The 17,325-nt window shown below is 42.1% G+C and overlaps 1 protein-coding gene across 1 annotated transcript in view; it reads left to right on the top strand.

The window, feature by feature from the left end:
* The window catches only part of WDR64 (WD repeat domain 64), a 122,906-nt gene that overhangs the window by 59,261 nt on the left and 46,320 nt on the right, over nucleotides 1-17,325 (top strand). Inside the window, exon 11 of the mRNA XM_034766871.1 lies at nucleotides 16,727-16,853. Within this exon, the coding sequence (XP_034622762.1) occupies nucleotides 16,727-16,853 (127 nt within the window). The remainder of the gene's footprint in view (nucleotides 1-16,726; nucleotides 16,854-17,325) is intronic.

The following is a 17,325-nucleotide window of genomic DNA, read 5'->3' as shown; positions in this document are numbered from 1 at the left end:
TTAAATAGCCATGGCAGAATGGGTGTTTTTAAGCTCTTCAAAAGAGGCACTATTGTAAAGATCCTAGTGTCAAAGTCTGGGAAGAATGGACATCGCTTCTTAGTAGGCTGAAGGTGGAAGACATTTCTCTTCACTGTTGCTACCTGAGCATTGAGAATTAGTGATGAGTCAAGGAAGATGTGGGCACTAATCAGATGAAAAATTATTACTATTAATGTTGGGGGGGGGGGGGTTCTTTCTTTCATGGAGGGGCTTGGGCTAGAACCTCAATGTGTTTCCTCATTCCTCTCAGCATACCTTCAGAGTCAGTTTGAGCCAGCTGCCTTCCAAACTGGGGCTGAGCTGTTAGAGGCATCTTGATCACTGGGACTGTGTTTATCTGAGGGGGAGATGTACATCTGGGTTCACCAGTATATTGTTGGCAACACAAGCCCGAGGCATTCTGTATTAAAATCAAGTTCATTTAAATAGTTTTCAGTAGATTTCTTTAGATCCAATAGGGAGTCCCTGCCAATGTGCAATAAGATGAATAAACCATAGCCAGTGGTGTCCATACAAATAGTAAAACTGCACTGTTTTAGGACACACTTTTTTGTGCTCAAACTCAAGTGGTAGCTCTGTCTAAAACTATGGAAGATTTCACAAATCAGTCCATAATATGGATAGTGTTTAACCACTGTGTGTGTGTGTGTGTGTGTGTGTGTGTGTGTGTGAGAGAGAGAGAGAGAGAGGCTCCCACAATATGTTGAAATCCAGCAATCTGACAATTCAGGGTATAAAAAGGATTTCTTGAATGAAAAATTACAACTGTCAATCTCGAGCAAACTGCTTTTCAAAATAATGTGCATATTGAATTCTCTTGGCACAAAAATTTTCTGTCTTGTTTAACAGAATGTTTTCTATAAATTCAACAGATTTCTAGGTTTGTAAATAATTGATATAGGTGCCTTTTTGCCACACAAGTTGGCATTTCCATGGCAGCGGTACTGGAAAGGCCACAGAACTTGGTGCAGTATAAACTTTCATTTGAAGCTTTTTTTTTTTTTCCTAGCCCACATGGTTGTGAAGACTTTATAGGAAACTGTGTAAAGTGATGCAATGATGGCTGCAGACAGATGGAGTAGGGTAAATTGCCTCTGTTTAGCTCAGTGGTTTTACTGGGAAACCCAATGGTGGCCATTGAAATGCTAACTCGTGTGACAAAAGGCACCTACACCAATGAGGTCTTGGCTTTATTATTACAGGCAGAGCAGCCCCAGTCATGGACTAGGAGTTCCTACTGTGCTAGGCACTGTACAAACAGATGAAAAACATGGTCACTGTCCCAAAGATTAGGATCTAAGGCTAGACACTTCTTGCAGTGTGTAGAGTACAGACAGCCACTACACATGTAGCTACACACTGCTGTGGAAGGCAGGCTGTGTTCACACTTGTCACTATTCTGTGTAGCTACATGTGACCACACAGTGAAAGGCTCTGGCAGGGGGATACTACCACAGGTGCGGGAACTAGGGGTAATGAGGGTGCTACCGCACCCCCTGGCTTGAAGTGGTTTCTATTATACACAGGGGTTACAGTTTGGTTCAATGGCTCTCAGTACCCGCACTATACAAATTGTTCCAGCATCCCTGAATACTACACTACTAAAAATAGCAGTGTAGATGTGGGATGTGCTGCTTGGGTGTATAGAGAGCCCATGGAGGATATATAATATATACCTTAGGGGCTTAGGCATGTAGGGTGCACTCTCACCTCAGCTGTGTCTCACTGTCTACACTGCTATTTATACCTGTGCTAGCTGTGCATGCAGTGTCTGTACTCTACACCAGTGGTTCTCAAACTAGGGCTGCCGCTTGTTCAGGAAAAGCCCCTGGCAGGCCGGGCCGGTTTGTTTACCTGCCATGTCCACAGGTTCGGGTAATCGCAGCTCCCAGTGGCCACGGTTCACCGCTCCATGCCAATGGGAGCAGCAGAAAGCGGCGCGGGCTGAGGGACATACTGGCCGCCGCTTCCCGGAGCCCCCATTGGCCTGGAGCGGCGAACCATGGCCACTGGGAGCTGAGATCGGCCGAACCTGCGGACGTGGCAGATAAACAGACCGGCCCAGTCCACCAGGGGCTTTGCCTGAACAAGCGGTGGCCCTAGTTTGAGAACCACTGCTCTACACACCACTGAAAGTGTAGATGTACCTTATCTAATTCCCAAATGTTATTTGTCCCAGATTTTCACCTTAAGCATACGAGCCATCTGCAGCAACTTTCCTCCACAAGTTTTCCTAAGTTTCCTCATATATAACATGAAAACTCATACGTAACTATTGGAAATGTTGCAGTCTTTTTTGTATGGCTTAGCGATATGAATGTATTTAATTCATTGTCTGAACCGACTCTACAGAAGCAATAGCCCAGTTTGGTGTACAGTGAATGGTTTTTCAAAATGGCTGCAATATTTTTCCTCTTGATTTTATGCACAGAATTCCCAATATTAATATAATTTTTGAGAGTTACCAAGAACAGAATGAGGGAGATAATGTTTTACAGTGTCTGAGTTTATATCTGGTCTTTTAAATCTAAAAGAAATTGGAATATAAAACAAAATGGCTTATTCAAGTACAGAAGCAACATCCTAGGACATTTACTAAAAAACCTCTTATAGTACATATATACTTCTAGAAGAAATGCTACCTCAGGCTTCAGAATTACAGCTGAGTGATAGACCTTGCTGCTTCAAGATATATGGGTAGATAATGAACCATGACGTGAATTAGGCATTGTAAGCCAAAGGCAAAAACACACAGTATAAAGGTTATTAATCTGTCTATATAGCCCTCAGCACGGTAGAACACTCTTTTTTAGCAATTTTAATTAAATTAATATTTTTAGTGTTTTAAAATGTGCCCAATCCTCTGCCTCTGAAATCTATGGCAAATACTCTGACTTGAGTGGAAGCATAATTGAGCCTGGAATTAATTAGAGAGGTGATACTGTTCCCATCATTAAAGGCCTTGCTTTTGCAATATAAAATACATGGGTGTAGCAGTCCATTTGCACATTGTAAGAATGGGGGCTATGGTTGCAATCACTTTCCCATTGAATTCCCTTTTAAGACCAGAACCATGCCTATATGCTTTCAAATATATGGGCTTTGTTTGTTTATTGGTAGCAAGTATATTAAGAAAATTGATTAAGCATTTGGGGATTTAATTCTTTAAAAATGATCGATAATTGTATTTATGTATTTATCTATGTATTTATTTGCAAATGTGTATAATGCTTCTGACTCTGTTTATCTACCCAGCAATCTCCTAATCCCACAAACTACACACCTACAACTAGATTTTGACACTGGTGGTTGTAGAAGTCAGTTTTCAGGAGCAAGAATTGTCACAAGTTTAAGAAATTAACAGAAGTAAACTCTGCAGGATACTGTGTGCAACAGAGACAAGAGAATGGACCCGACCCCCCCACACCAGGAATGGTTCTGAAGGCCTGAAGCTTCTCCATGAACCAATCATCCAGCTCCCCAGCAGTCAGTAGCTCAGTCCCAGGAGGGTCCTGATCGTTCTGCACAGGGGCTGTCTGACCCTGGGAGATGAAATGCTGCTGCCTGTGCTCCTGCAGCCTCATGATCCCTTATTCCTGCAGGGCAGCTGCTCCCTGTGGTCTCTGCCCCTAAATTAATCCCTGTGACTTCAGGAATGGACAGCAGTGACAAATGGACACAGGATCAAGCCCCAAATGCAGTGTGTAACCCTACCCTGGGTGGGCCATACCTGCCCATGTCAGATACCTGAGGGCATTTCTTTTTTTTCTTACTTTGCCAACTCTTGTACAAATCTGCCATACCAGTGCAGTCTCATGAACTGACTTCTGCTCCCCCACTCACAATTTACCACCATGTCCCCAACTCTTCCAAACCCTAGAACAATTCCCATATCATGCCCTGCCTGTACTATGTGACTAGTATCCCTACTGCTGCACCTTCCCACTCTAACCCTGTGACATCCCACTGCCAACCCCACCCCTACACCTCAGCTGCTTTACCTGCCTGTACTGCACTTCCTGCCCCCACACAAAGCCCAGCCTATTTTTTTTTAAAGGGAGGCAGCATGTTCCAGTAGATAGTACTCCATGACTCCCATTCCAGTGCACTTGGTTTTGTTCCTGGCCCTGCCACTGACCTGTGGTGTGATCTTGGTCAAGTCACTTCTCTCTGTCTCAGTTTCCCCATCTGGGAAAAAGGGATAGTGCATTCCCATGTTGTAACTTGTTTTGAGATCTATATGAGGCTGTATGTTTGCAGCTAATAGGGCTCTGCAGAGGCACATAGGCCTTGATTCTGCAGGGTACCCTAAGTAGCAATTATGTTAGTGATGGGGGTGAAAGTAAAATTACAGAAGAAAGAAAAGGCCCTTGGAATCTTAGGGGTGCAGACAGTGTGGTGATGAGGTTGGAATAGCTGGTGACAGAAGCAGGGATCCAGCCTAGAGAGAGTAGTACTGAGTAAGGATATCTCTTCTTTGATATTTTTCTTCCTTCCCAACTTGACACCCAAACTCTGCATGGACTCTCCCTCAATATGGAGATTTTGCCCATTACTGTTTTCTTCTGACATCTTGAAGCTAGACCAAATAACAAAATGTCATTTTTTTGCATTACAAAATGTCTAGAATGCTCAGTCGGCTCATGACCAAACCACCCACAACAAAGAGAGCCCCTGTGGTATATCGGAAACTGGTTTAAAAAAATGACAAGCTATCACCTTCAGTGTGAGGGATTTCCTGCCCTACTTGCCCTGAGGTGATTCGGGATTCTGAGTCAGCCAACAGACTGCCTGTTTGAAATGGGACAGCTTTACTTAAAGAGGGAGGGTGGGGCAGGAATATCTCACTGCCTTACGGAGAAGCCAGTTTCTTCTCTTTCTGGTTTTGGTTCTTATGTGTTTACTTCTTAAAATTCAGAACGATAAATTAAGTTGCATTTCAACGTACCAGCAAGAATATTTATGGTTTTATCCGAGTTCTCTGTTTGTAGGCTGTAAACAGAACAGCCACCAATGTTGCATTGAGACTACTACATTAGGAACCATTGAATTAAAGCATGTGGTGGAGGGATGATATGAAAAGTGATCTTTCACTGAGTGCCCTGTGAAAACAAGCACAATAAAATCAGTGAGTGTGCTTGGACATAGTGGCCCTTTTACTGAAGACTACTTAGGAGACAACAGCTCCATTCTTTCTTTTACTCATTGTAGGGTTCAAAGAATATAATTACTTGGCTGATTTTGGGTGCTTTAATTTTAAACATCAGGCTGCTTAAAACTAAGGGCTAAAACCTTCTTCTCCTACCCACCTCAGTAATCTATTGAACTCAACAGGTCAATATTCTTCCCTCATGTAACACCATTGGCTCTAGTGGGCTTACACAAGGGAAGGGGCCCACTGGGGCTACTTGGGTGAGTGAGGTGAGCAAGATTTGGCTCTAGCCAAATCCAGCCATGGGTATCTAATTGCCATGTAGACATTCCCTAATAGACTGTGGGTAGGTGCGGTGCAGGGGAGAGGAGGAGGAAGGGTGTTGATCTCTTGCATATCTGCTTTGGGGCACGGCAAAATCTGACTCCCAATGCACATTGTCCTTTCTTCAATCTCCACCACACAGCTTCTCATTTAGGCACAAAATCAAATATATTGTTAAAAAAACCCATGGAAAGCAGAGTCCATCATGCATATTTTGTTTTAATTATCACTGACCAGTTTGTGCAGAACCCTAGGTGTTCTGGTGGGGGAAGAATAGGAAGCAGTGTACTTCATTAACTTGATTAACATTAGTATGGCATGGTTTTGGTCTGGTGCACTCAAACCTTAATGTTATTGAAGTCCAGTCTCCTCTATCTAACTGCTTTTAATGGCAAGCTTGCTTTGAGATGTCACAGTGCATGCCATGTGAGGTTGTCACATATGCCTCCTGTCTTCTGAAAAGCTGGATGGAGCTGTGTGCATCCCTGACTCAGAGGATTAGTGTTGCCACTTACTCTAACCCACTTTGAAGTCAAATGTCATTGTTTTAAGAATGTATTCATAATGTAGTCATTGGATCTTCCCAAAATATGAGGGCAGCTGAGCTGTAAGCATGATGTTACATTAACTAAAAATCTAATCCAGGATTGTTACTGAAGTGTACTGTATATCAATATCATTAAATGTAATCAAGATAATGGGAACAAAGACATTTGGGACAACTGATCCAGTCATCCATTTATTAGAGTCCTTTCATGGAAATTATGTAACTCCATGTTTGTCTGATGTATTTTATCATATACTGCTTAGAGAATAAAAAAAAAATCCTTCCCTTGCTGATATAGCTTTCATAACAATTATTTATAGCTCATTGTTTTCCTTAGAGATTTAGGAGCTTTATTCACACTTCTGGATTATTTAGTGCTTCAAGAATGCTGAATATTTGTTCTTAGTAAGTTAGATCAAAAGCTCAATTTTCCTGCTTTTAGTTTTCTCACCCTTTTCTAATATGCAAGCTATCCAGCCTCTTGGTTAGTTTGCCATTGGAAGGTGCAAAGCCCACAAAGGAACTGGAGTTAATTGAAAAATATATATATTTTGGCACATGTATCTGCTTTATGTCTCTCTTATTTCTACAACATATACTTGAAATGCATGCCTAGAGCTAGTGTGAGACTGCGGGGCTTGAGGGAAATCTGTGTACTAGCTGGTATGTTAAACAATTTAACAGGTACCTTCAAAAACTGCAGTCTTTCCTCTTGTGGGCTCTGATAGTGGTGATCCAGCAGATAGACTTTGGACAGGCATGTGATGATTAAGAGATTAAGTATATAAATATGAAATAGATGGGACTTTATCTAGCTTCAGATCCTTGGGGTTTCCACAACTTTGCTGCTACAAAATTGAGCTCCAGAATCTAAGCTTGTTTATAAAAAAAAAAAAAAAAAAAACTTTCTAGAATTTATGGTTGTGTGATTTGCAAGGGAGAGGGAGCCTTCCAAATGTGAATACGGTGTTGTCTTCCTGAATCTGCAAGCAGCCTCAAACAGTAGGTCCAAGTTGTGAACTCTTTACATTTGCCTAATAAGAAATTGATGGCAATTCTTAGACCTCTTGTTACCCAGCCTTCCCTCCCCAGTCATCTTTCAGCCTTCTGCTTTCTGCTCCAGCACAACACTTGGGTCTGCTAAACCTGATCTCCTCAAACATCACGATATTCCTTTTCCTGTCCATCACGGATTATGAAGCCCTATACTGACAATACTCAGAACTGTGTAACCCACTGCCCCCACTGGCTAGATCCTTTCCCTCCAGCTCAATTCTAATAGAGGTCCAGTACCCACTAATAAGCCAGAAGGTTCTATTAGATTCACATTGACTATGTCCCTGCTTGATTTCTCTCCAGAATAACTCCATAATCCAGAGGTGGGAATCCATTTATACGGGTGCCTGTGAAGCAGGTTGTGACAATACTCCTGTGTTCACACCCTACACATTTTTGTAGTAATTTTGCACAGGTCAAGTCTAGTAAGATATTATTTGAAAACTCATAATTTGCTGGTCAGCATTGTTCTGATAAAATGTGTGGCAACTTTGTATGTGAAGTTGTAAGATTTCCCTGTATGGCATTATTAACACACGTTCCAAACCCCACAACTCTGCCCAAACTGAGGTTGGCAAATAGGACTGTGTGCTCTGCCTAATTTTCATTTTAAGCAGTAAATAGTCATCAGGCAGGAAGGGACACAAAGAAAGCTCAAACGGCTGAGAAGCCAGCACTGGACAATCCTTCCACAGAGACTTTGTCTCCTAGTGCCCAGCTGAAAATGTTTTTCAAGAGGGGGCCTGAAACCATAAAAAGAAGGGACAAACAGCCCAAGGCAGCCCCCTCTCTTGCCCTGCCCATCACATTCACCACACCTGAAGCGACAAAGGAAGCATTCATTGGACTCTGGGAGAGGGGTCCTGACCTACAGGGTTTGGTCAGTAAAACTGCTGAAAGCATATGGTGAGAAACTTTTGCTTAAATCTGATATTGTTTAAGTATTAGTAAACGTCTTATCTTTTTTCCTATAACAATTTCTGACTTTTATGCCTCATTACACACAACTCACAGTCAACCTGTGGAACTTGTTGTCAGGGGATGTTGTGAAGCCCAAAACTATAATGGGGTTCAAAAAATAATTAGTTAAATTCATGGAGTAGGTCCATCAATGGTTCATGGAGTAGGCCCAAGGTGGTCAGAGATGCAACCCCTTGCTCTGAGTGTCCCTAGCCTCTGATTGCCAGAAGCTGGGAGCAAATGATTGGGATGGATCACTCTGTGACTGCCTGTTCTGTTCATTCCCTCTGAGGCACTTGGCATTGGCCGGTGTCAGAAGACAGAATACTGGGCTAGATCGCCATTGGTCTGACCCAGTATGGCCGTTCTTATGTTATGTACTTGTAGACTCACTCAATCTCTCTTCATAGTTAATAAACGCATTTTACTGTTTTATCTAATCCAGTGTGTTTAAACTGAAGTGTCTAAATAATTATTTGAGATCATAAACTGGCATATTATTCCCTTTAAGGAATAACAGACTTAATATATTTTTGTACTGTCCAGGAAACGGCTGGGCAGAACATAGCATATGTTTTGGGGGGGAAATCTGGGACTTGGGTGCGGAAGGGTGTTGGGGTCACGGTACAGTATAACTGAAGCTGATGAGTACCAGGGTGTAGCTGGCAGGCTGCAGTTACACACAGACACTCAAGGTGTGGTTTGCAGACTGGAAAGCTGTTGGCGATCGGCCCAGGTGGGAGCTACTTCAGCAAGGCATTGTAAGGAACCCAAGGTTGCAGGGCAGGGGTGACAGCTGCTCATTAGTCTGGGTTGTACCCTGGTATGATAATACTACTAGTTGGGTATTTGATTCTGAAATGTAATAGGCAATCTTGAACTTCACCAAATTATCTATCTCATAAGGCACTAGTTGCTCAGCCAACTCCTGCATAGCACTGAATGAATATACTAGAGCTATATCCTCCTTGCCTTAGCCACCTGAGTAATTCCACTGGTAACAATTTGTTCCTGCATCTTCCAGTAATTAGCTAGAGCTGCAATACCTGGCTCGATCACCTTCAAGGATCACAAGAGAGACAACTACATTCTCTTCAGATAACTTACTCTGTTAAACAACATGGTAAGCAGAACTGCAGCTTTACCTCGGCGGTATGCATAGTGACCTTGTCTGCCCTTTGAGTTCTCTGACACTGGTCACACATTTCATGCACACGTCTCACATAGTTCCCTTCTTTGTGAACCTCACATCACTATGTCTCTATAACCTTTGATGAACACTTTCAAACAATTGAGCCATGCAATAACTGGGGGTGGGGGAAATCAACACTTCAGCCTAAAAGCAGCTTTTATTCTTCTCATCTCCTGGTCCTGCCTCTGTGCACAGGACTGGACTAGATGACCTCTCGAGATCCCTTTCAGCCCTACATTTCAGCAGTTCTGTGTTGATTTGTTGAATGTGTAGTATGGTGACTGAGGAAGAATGACTACTTCGTGCTGCCCCAGAGGGGGCTGGATTTTGGTGAGCCTCATTTGTGTAGTCGATGAAGTCCTGTAGCATCATTCATCTCTAAAGATCCTGACAAGGTTAGTTTAGAGTAACTCTAATGTCCCTTAATTAAAATCACTTGATTTCCTATAACTTACGAAACATATCAACCCGGATGATGGGAATTTTAAAGCATAAAAAGGAACTTTGTCAAGTACTCTTTAGGGTGGTTCTTAGGGGGGTTCTCTAGGATTCCTGCAATTTCACATCCTCTCCCCTTAAAAACCCAGTGGATTAATAACCTTTTCTTTGATCAGCAAATGCTGGCCACATCTGAGGATGATGCAAGATGGTCTTGCCTCTCTCTTTTCCTCGCAAGCTACCACCATTGCCAATAATTGTCAAGGAGATGAGCCAGGGTCTGGGAACACACAGGAGCCATAGTACTGTGGTGCTCTTTTAAGCACATCGGAAAGAGTGTATCCGTTTCAGTGCTTAGATGACCAGCCCTGTTGACATGCAGACAGAGACAACGCTTTCTCCTTAGCTTAAGTAAATGTTCTAGAGATGCTTAAAATAAATAGAGACAGGCCCTGCAAGTTTGGTGGAAACAACTCAAAGTAAAAAGTTAACTAACTTCAGGTACATCTGAGTTGAAACAGTCGCCCTTCTCCTTTCTTCCACTCCTCCCCAGTGCTTTTTAATGTTTTTTGTGCATTTTCACAGGGCAGAGCCTACTGGCATTTTCTCATGAGGGATGCATGCACATAATTTGCAGGGGTAGTTGGAGCATGTCAGTTTGTCAGGAGAAGTTCTTTAATATATAACTAGAACAGCAAAGTTACTATGAATAACTGTCCCTAAGGTAATTACCACTAGTCACCTCCTAAAGTCCATAGGAAATGTGCTTGCATTTGCCTGCTGTCAATGCATGTCGTGTATGAGTTCATGCACAGTCGTGCGCGTATGTAAATACACAGCAGTGGCCCTACGCCTCTCAGCAGTGCTTGTGGCACATTATGTTCAGGTTACTCATGTGAAACAGTTGCTTGCGTAATCTCCCCAGCTCACTGCCACAGGATGGAGAAAGGATCAAGGTGAAGCGGGAGGAGGGAGGCAAGAAAGATTTATGAATGCTGTTCTGCTGTTGTCTGAGCTTCTGCTGTCTCATTTAAATCTCTGTACTCCCTCCACATGAGATGGAGATTGGAGGCAGAGCAAACAAGGAGCCAGCACAAAAGTATTTGATTTTCATTCATTCCTATTACTACATCATGATTATAAAGTGCTTTGTGAAGGACAGGATGTAAAACTAAATTCTCTTCTATGGACAGTATTCAGACTTATAAAGCAACTGACTCTAAGGGGAGATGCAGAACCAACTTGATTCAGGTCCTGGAGGCATTTTGTGAACTTAGGTACACACAGTGCCTCCTGGAGCTCTAGGGGAGGGGAGGAACAGCACCCTTTTATAGTCCAAGATTGTGTGCCAATGGATTGCTCACCATGCCTAGTCACGTCCTCTCTGGGGTACACAGTGCTGTTGATGGCACACCCACACCCTTGTTAAGCTCCAGTCTAGCAGAACACTTAATGTCGTCAAGGCTTTTCTGGAATGGGGCTGTTGAGCCGAAGCACCAGGATTCTGGCTGCCCCTGTGTAAGCGCTCAGGGTTGAGAAGCATTACTTTTCAATGGCCTTTGTGCTGCACTAGTGAAAATGTACTCCTTCATGGGCATACACATTGTAACCAATGGTCACTTCCTTGGCAAATGAGTCCCTAAACCTCTCCAACGGTGTGCCTTGCTGTGCTTCCGCTCGATCTGATTTGTTAACTGGTTTTAAATTTTGTCTTTGTCTAGAGGTTTCCAACCCTTGTCTTTATGCCATGCTGGTTCTCAAGCGGTGTGCTGTGGTCCTTTTCCCTCTGGTGTCCATAATGAAGCATCTCATATGAGCTCTTTGTCCAGTCATATATTGATTTGCATGATTTAATATTCAGCATCTGAAATCTCAGGTTTCCAGTGTCAACATATCACTTGGAAAGAGAATAGTCTTGCAGGGCTTAAAGTTAAATAATGGAGATATCCTATCTCCTAGAACGGGAAGGGACCTTGAAAGGTTATTGAGTCCCGCCCCCTGCCTTCACTAGCAGGACCAAGTACTGATTTTTGCCCCAGATCCCTAAGTGGCCCCCTCAAGGATTGAACTCACAATCCTGGGCTTAGCAGGCCAATGCTCAAACCACTGAGCTATCCCTCCCACCCCAGAATCTCAAAAATAGCACAAGAAACAACTGGAAGAACTGAAGCACCTAATCATCCAAGAACCTAATCATCCTTCCCACTTGCCTTTCCCTTGCTCTCATTTTCTGACTTGTTCTTCAACATAACAAGCATAAAACACAGTGCTGAAAATAGATAATACCTCAGACTCAGCCAGCAGACATAAAGCAACTTAGGTTTTCCCAACAGGTATAAAGATTGTCTTCCCTTCATCCAGAGGAGTCATAGAGTTTTTGTTTGTTTGCTTTTTAAGGCCAGAAAGGATCATTAGTTTATCTAGTCTGACTTCCTGTATAACACAGGATGGAAATTGCACCTTCACTAGAAGCTTCCCAGTACTCCCACTTACAGTTTAACTTGAGGAGTTCATGGGAATACCAGACCCAGCTGTCTCCTGTTTGATTTTATCTATTCATGAACAGACATACATGAAACTGGAGTTTCTGAAAAGGTTTTATACACTTTTCTCTTTATTATTTGCAGCAGATTTCCTTTCAAGTCTCTACTGTGATTCCATAACTACTTGCTCTTGGATGATTAGGTTCTTCAGTTCTTCCAGTTGTTTCTTGTGGTATTCTTGAGATTCCACTACTTTTCCACACGATGCTGGGAATTCTTCCTGCAGAGTTGCCTTAACTTCTAGCACTTTCATTCCCATTTTGACTTTCCATTTTTGCTGATCCAATTAAGTCAGTTTCATAATTTTTTTCCACTCGCACAAATCTCCTGTTGCAAGTCTTCTCTCTGCCTTGCTATTTTCCCTCCAATGGTCCTCCTCAAAGCTTTCGAAGTTGCATGTGTTTACCAAAACCACAAGTAGATAATCTGAAATGTTAGACTAGGCTTCATCTAACTTTCCAATTTCTGTAGTCTTCCTGAGGGGAGAGTTAAGTAAATACAATTGACATAGTATAGAGGCCAGAGGAACCATCTCGGAGAAACATATGTCTGAATGAAAAATTCTTTACATCAACACATTCTTCCTCAAAACAAATTAAATGTTCAGTTGACATTTCCTTTATATCTGCATTTCCCAAGTAGGCTTCTGTATAACAATTCCATGATGTCCGATGTAACCAGCACAATTTTACAACACAGCCAGGTTCTGACCCCCCCATTCTATAATTGTTCCTGAAACCTTGGAATTCCATAAGAATTGGTTTAGGTTTGTTTTTTCTTCAGGCACCAATTAGATTGTTTAGTGAGGAAAGAAATTTCCAACCACCTTCAGGTCCATCACCAGGACAAGAGAATTCCATTCTATCTTCCGATCTGGGAATTGTAGCCCCTGGGGGCAGAGGAAATAATTTTGCCTAAGATTTGGTCCAATCAATAAATTGTGCCCTAAGGCAACGGCACGGAAACAGACTATATGGCATAGAATTGCTCCCTCCTGGACTGGTGCAGCAGCCCCATTGCTTGCACTATATCGATACCTGAAGCTACTCACGGCTCTATTGCAGAAAATGCAGATATCTTAACTCTGTATGTTTCTATAACTGTGGATGTGGCTGCCCTATTTTTCAAGGTGTCTTACATGATCATGTACATTGATACAAGATTTGAGGAGCCATCTAAGCATGTACTGTATAACATGAGTGTAAAACATTTTAATACGCAAAATAAACATGGACCTGCTGAGACGCTCCCTTTTGGGGAAAGACTAAATGAAACCTGTCTCTGGCATATTTATCTGGAAGATTTTCATGCTCTTCACCCAAGGCCTCTGAGCTCCTCAGACATCACTGATTTAGTCTCAGTATTTCTGTGAGGCAGGAAAGTATCATTATCCTCACTTTACAGACCAAGGTGCAGAGGTGAAGTGAGTTGCCTAAGGTCACACGGGAAATTTGTGGGAGAGCTGGGAAAAGAACCCACTTTTTCCAAGTCCCAGTCCAGAGCTTTAGCCACAAGATCACATTCTTTCTCATGTAATAGATGTAACTGCTCCTAGCAAATGAGGACAATGCAGTGTGTCCCTCCTCAGAATGGTTTTGTTCTGCATGCATTACATCACCTTTCTCCTGTGTTTCTTTCTAAATTGTAGGAGTTTTGTGTGAGCGAGCTAGGAAAATAAGACACAGACACTTCTATAACTTGAAACACTTCAAGATAGTTGGGGAAGGGTTGACCACAGTGTTGCAAACCCCAGAATGGAGATGGCAGCATGGCTTTGGTCTTTCTCTCCCTTATGTACAGACTGGTTAGTGGACGCAGGGCAGCACGCCAACAGTATAGATGTAGCAACGGTGAGTATATGCATTCCCCCCTCATGCTTCTGGGGTATTATGTCTGCCCCTGCACTGTGCAGTTACAATGCCCTCAGCACCCCCAAGCAGATAGGGCTGCTCCTTCCTTCCCCACTCCAAGCATGAGGCATAAATTCACATATTTCAAGGCTATAATGGACCCATATGATCACCTGACCTCCTGAATAATACAGGACACAAACTTTCACCCAGTGTAGTATTTAAAAATCATGAGTCACCCCCACACCACCAATAATATTGTCTTAAAGTTCATGAGGCATGCTTTTTTTCCAAATAAAACAAATCTGAGGTTCTCTTTGTTAGCCTGCTAGAGCCTTTGAGCTTGTAGGGTGCACTGCTTCACATTTTCAAGCATTTCTTTGTAAACATGAAGGCTAGAAACTTTTTTTTAAATTAAAGTTTTAAATCCAGGCTCTTAACTCTAGCAGACAGGGCTTTAAGAAAGCTGCCAAATACTGAGACACTCTCAGTAAAATTGTGAGCATCGGCAGAACTACAGTGGTTTCTGGCTCGTAGACCCATCTATGTGTGGTGGTGTCCTTAGGCCAGTGAATATGGATTATTTCACTCAATATTCTTTGCATAAATGAACTATTGATCATTGATGGAGAAGGGCCACAACTGAAGACCTTTCAGGTGAGATATATATATGTGTGTGTGTGTGTGTGTGTGTGTGTGTGTGTGTGTGTATAAAATAGATGCATTGGACGTACTTTCAACTATCCATTTAAAAAAAAAACTTTGGATATCTGGAATTTGAAATGTGTTTTCTGCAGGTGAGGCTGTTTCCTTCACTCACTGAGCTCTGATAATGTGAGCTCTGATAATCTGAATTCCTCTGGTCCCATGGGATTCTGTACAGGGTGGGAGATCAAACAGTCACAGGTATTGCGCAATGCATGTGATATTAAACGACCTCAAAAAGGCATTAGGCCGCCATCTGGCTCACAACATACAGCAGGAGCTCCAGGATCCTAATCAGATTATTTCTATTTTTGGGACAAGCAGAGACCCCTGGAATTTCTGGGACTCAATAAATGGAAAAGATAAAAAGTAATATTTACTTCTAACTTCCCCCTCTGGTGCCAGTGATATTTTACAAATAGAAGGTATTTAACATGAAGGTTTAAAAAAAATCTGTTAACTTCTGAATGATCAGTGTACTTTTTACTGGTGTATTAAAAGGACTGATGATTACAGAGTATTTCATTCAAAAATCCTAAATCACTAGTCACACTACAGAACCATCCCAACCTTTTCTTCCAGTGAAAAGATAAGGGTTAACATATCTTGTGTGTGTATTTAAACAATAGACACATCACCCTGCCATGGATCAAAGGTCAAAGCTGGGTGTAGCCAGTACAATATAATGGTGCTTTTTAATTACTCCAAGTAACTTGCACATACATGAAACGATCACCATATTTTGGCTGTTGAATGAGACTAGACATGTATCTGTGCCTAAAGTTGCTGGTGATAGTAGAATAGTAGAATAACTTTTAGTGGCATAATATGTCTATTTTATTGGGAAATCCATTGTGCTAAAACATGGAATTATGGCATAACGTGGTAGTACTGAGAGCAGTGTGTGTGTGTACAGCAGGGGGCTGGCTGTTCATGATTAGGACCTCTGGGGGCTACTGCAGTGAGGGATGTGTGGTGGGGCGGAGTGTATTTAAGTGTATCTTTTTGTTCATTCTTTTTCTGTTAGATTCATTTATGTAAATAAATCTTACTGACTGTAGTTAAAGTACTGTATACCTGGTCTGTCATTGGAGACCCTGGCCACAATGTTGAAAATACTGTCATCTAGTATCTGTGTGTTTTTTATCAACGCCTATACGAGAAGTGTAAAGTAGGGGAAAGGCCAGGGAAACTTGTTAAGGCAGCAGACTAAGACTCAGGAGTAGGACACATTGACCATTTTCAACAAAAAACACATATTCATTGAAACTGAAACTGTTCATGAAACCAGCTCAGTTCGGATGAATCTCCCAACTCAATTCCCCCCCCCCCCAAACAAATTATCAATATTTTTAGTTTCAAGACTTTCAAACAAAGAAAACCTGGTTTCCCGGTGCTTCAAACCACTTTGTTTCAAAATGTACGCTAATTAGACTAAACGTTAATAAAAAAGAGGTCAGCATCACAAGACATTTCAAAAGTACCAAAATGAAACATTTAGATTGATCCAAACTGAAACAAAAAACATTGGGTTTTTGGTTCATGAAAATTTGAGATTTCAATTTTTTGTACCAAATTGCACCAGAAAAGTGGGATGAGAAAGCCATTTCCCCTCCAGCGCTTATCATGAGATTAAGATCCTAGCTCTGTCACAGACTGCTTCTGAGACATTGGGCAATTCCATCTGTGTGCACAGTTTACCCTCCATAAAATGGGATACCGCTACTTTCTTTGTCTATCTTGTCTATTTAGATTGTAAATTCTTCAGGACCGGGACTGTCTCATACTACGTGTTTATGCATTACCCAATGCAATGGGGCCCTGACCTTTGTTAGGGCTGCTAATTGCTACAGTAATACAAATAGTTAATAGTTGGGAATATAATAGTGACACACCATGCATCTTTTTTTCCTCCAGGTGTTTAGAGTGTGGGATATACAGACCCTTTCGCTGCTGCAGATCTTCCACGATAGTCAGGGGAAGGCTGAAGAAATGCAGATCTATGCCATGATATTTGACAATAACCATGGCACGCTTATTACAGGTGTGTAGACATAATTAGTGAATGAGGAACACCTTCCCCCTCATTTTAATTTTTGATATTCCATATTATGAAACATGCTCGCAGAAGGTGATGACAGCATGGCCTGGCAGTGGAGAAAGTTAGATACAGGGGATGTGCAGAAATCTAGGACATGACAGCAATTTCCCACACTTGGCTAATGAGGCATTTACAGATGAAGGCTATTTGGCATCCCTCCATTTGACATGGTGAAGGAGTTTCATTTTATATATAAAATCTGGTGTTTCTTTTAATTTGTGTATGTATGAGAGGCTTAAGGTGACAGTCACAGAAGATGATCTCTCTCAAGCCAAATTCCCCAAATTTTTGAAAGCTGAGCCCCTCTGCAGGACAATGAAACCAGTTGCACCCTCTTTCAGCCCTGCCATCTGTTTGTTTAAATCCCTTGAAAGGGATCTCTCCCCATGTCACTGTTCTTCAGAGAATGTTACAA

This window comes from Trachemys scripta, chromosome 3 (assembly GCF_013100865.1).
Source record: "Trachemys scripta elegans isolate TJP31775 chromosome 3, CAS_Tse_1.0, whole genome shotgun sequence".
NCBI lineage: Eukaryota > Metazoa > Chordata > Testudines > Emydidae > Trachemys > Trachemys scripta.
This window is presented reverse-complemented; position numbering and strand designations above follow the sequence as displayed.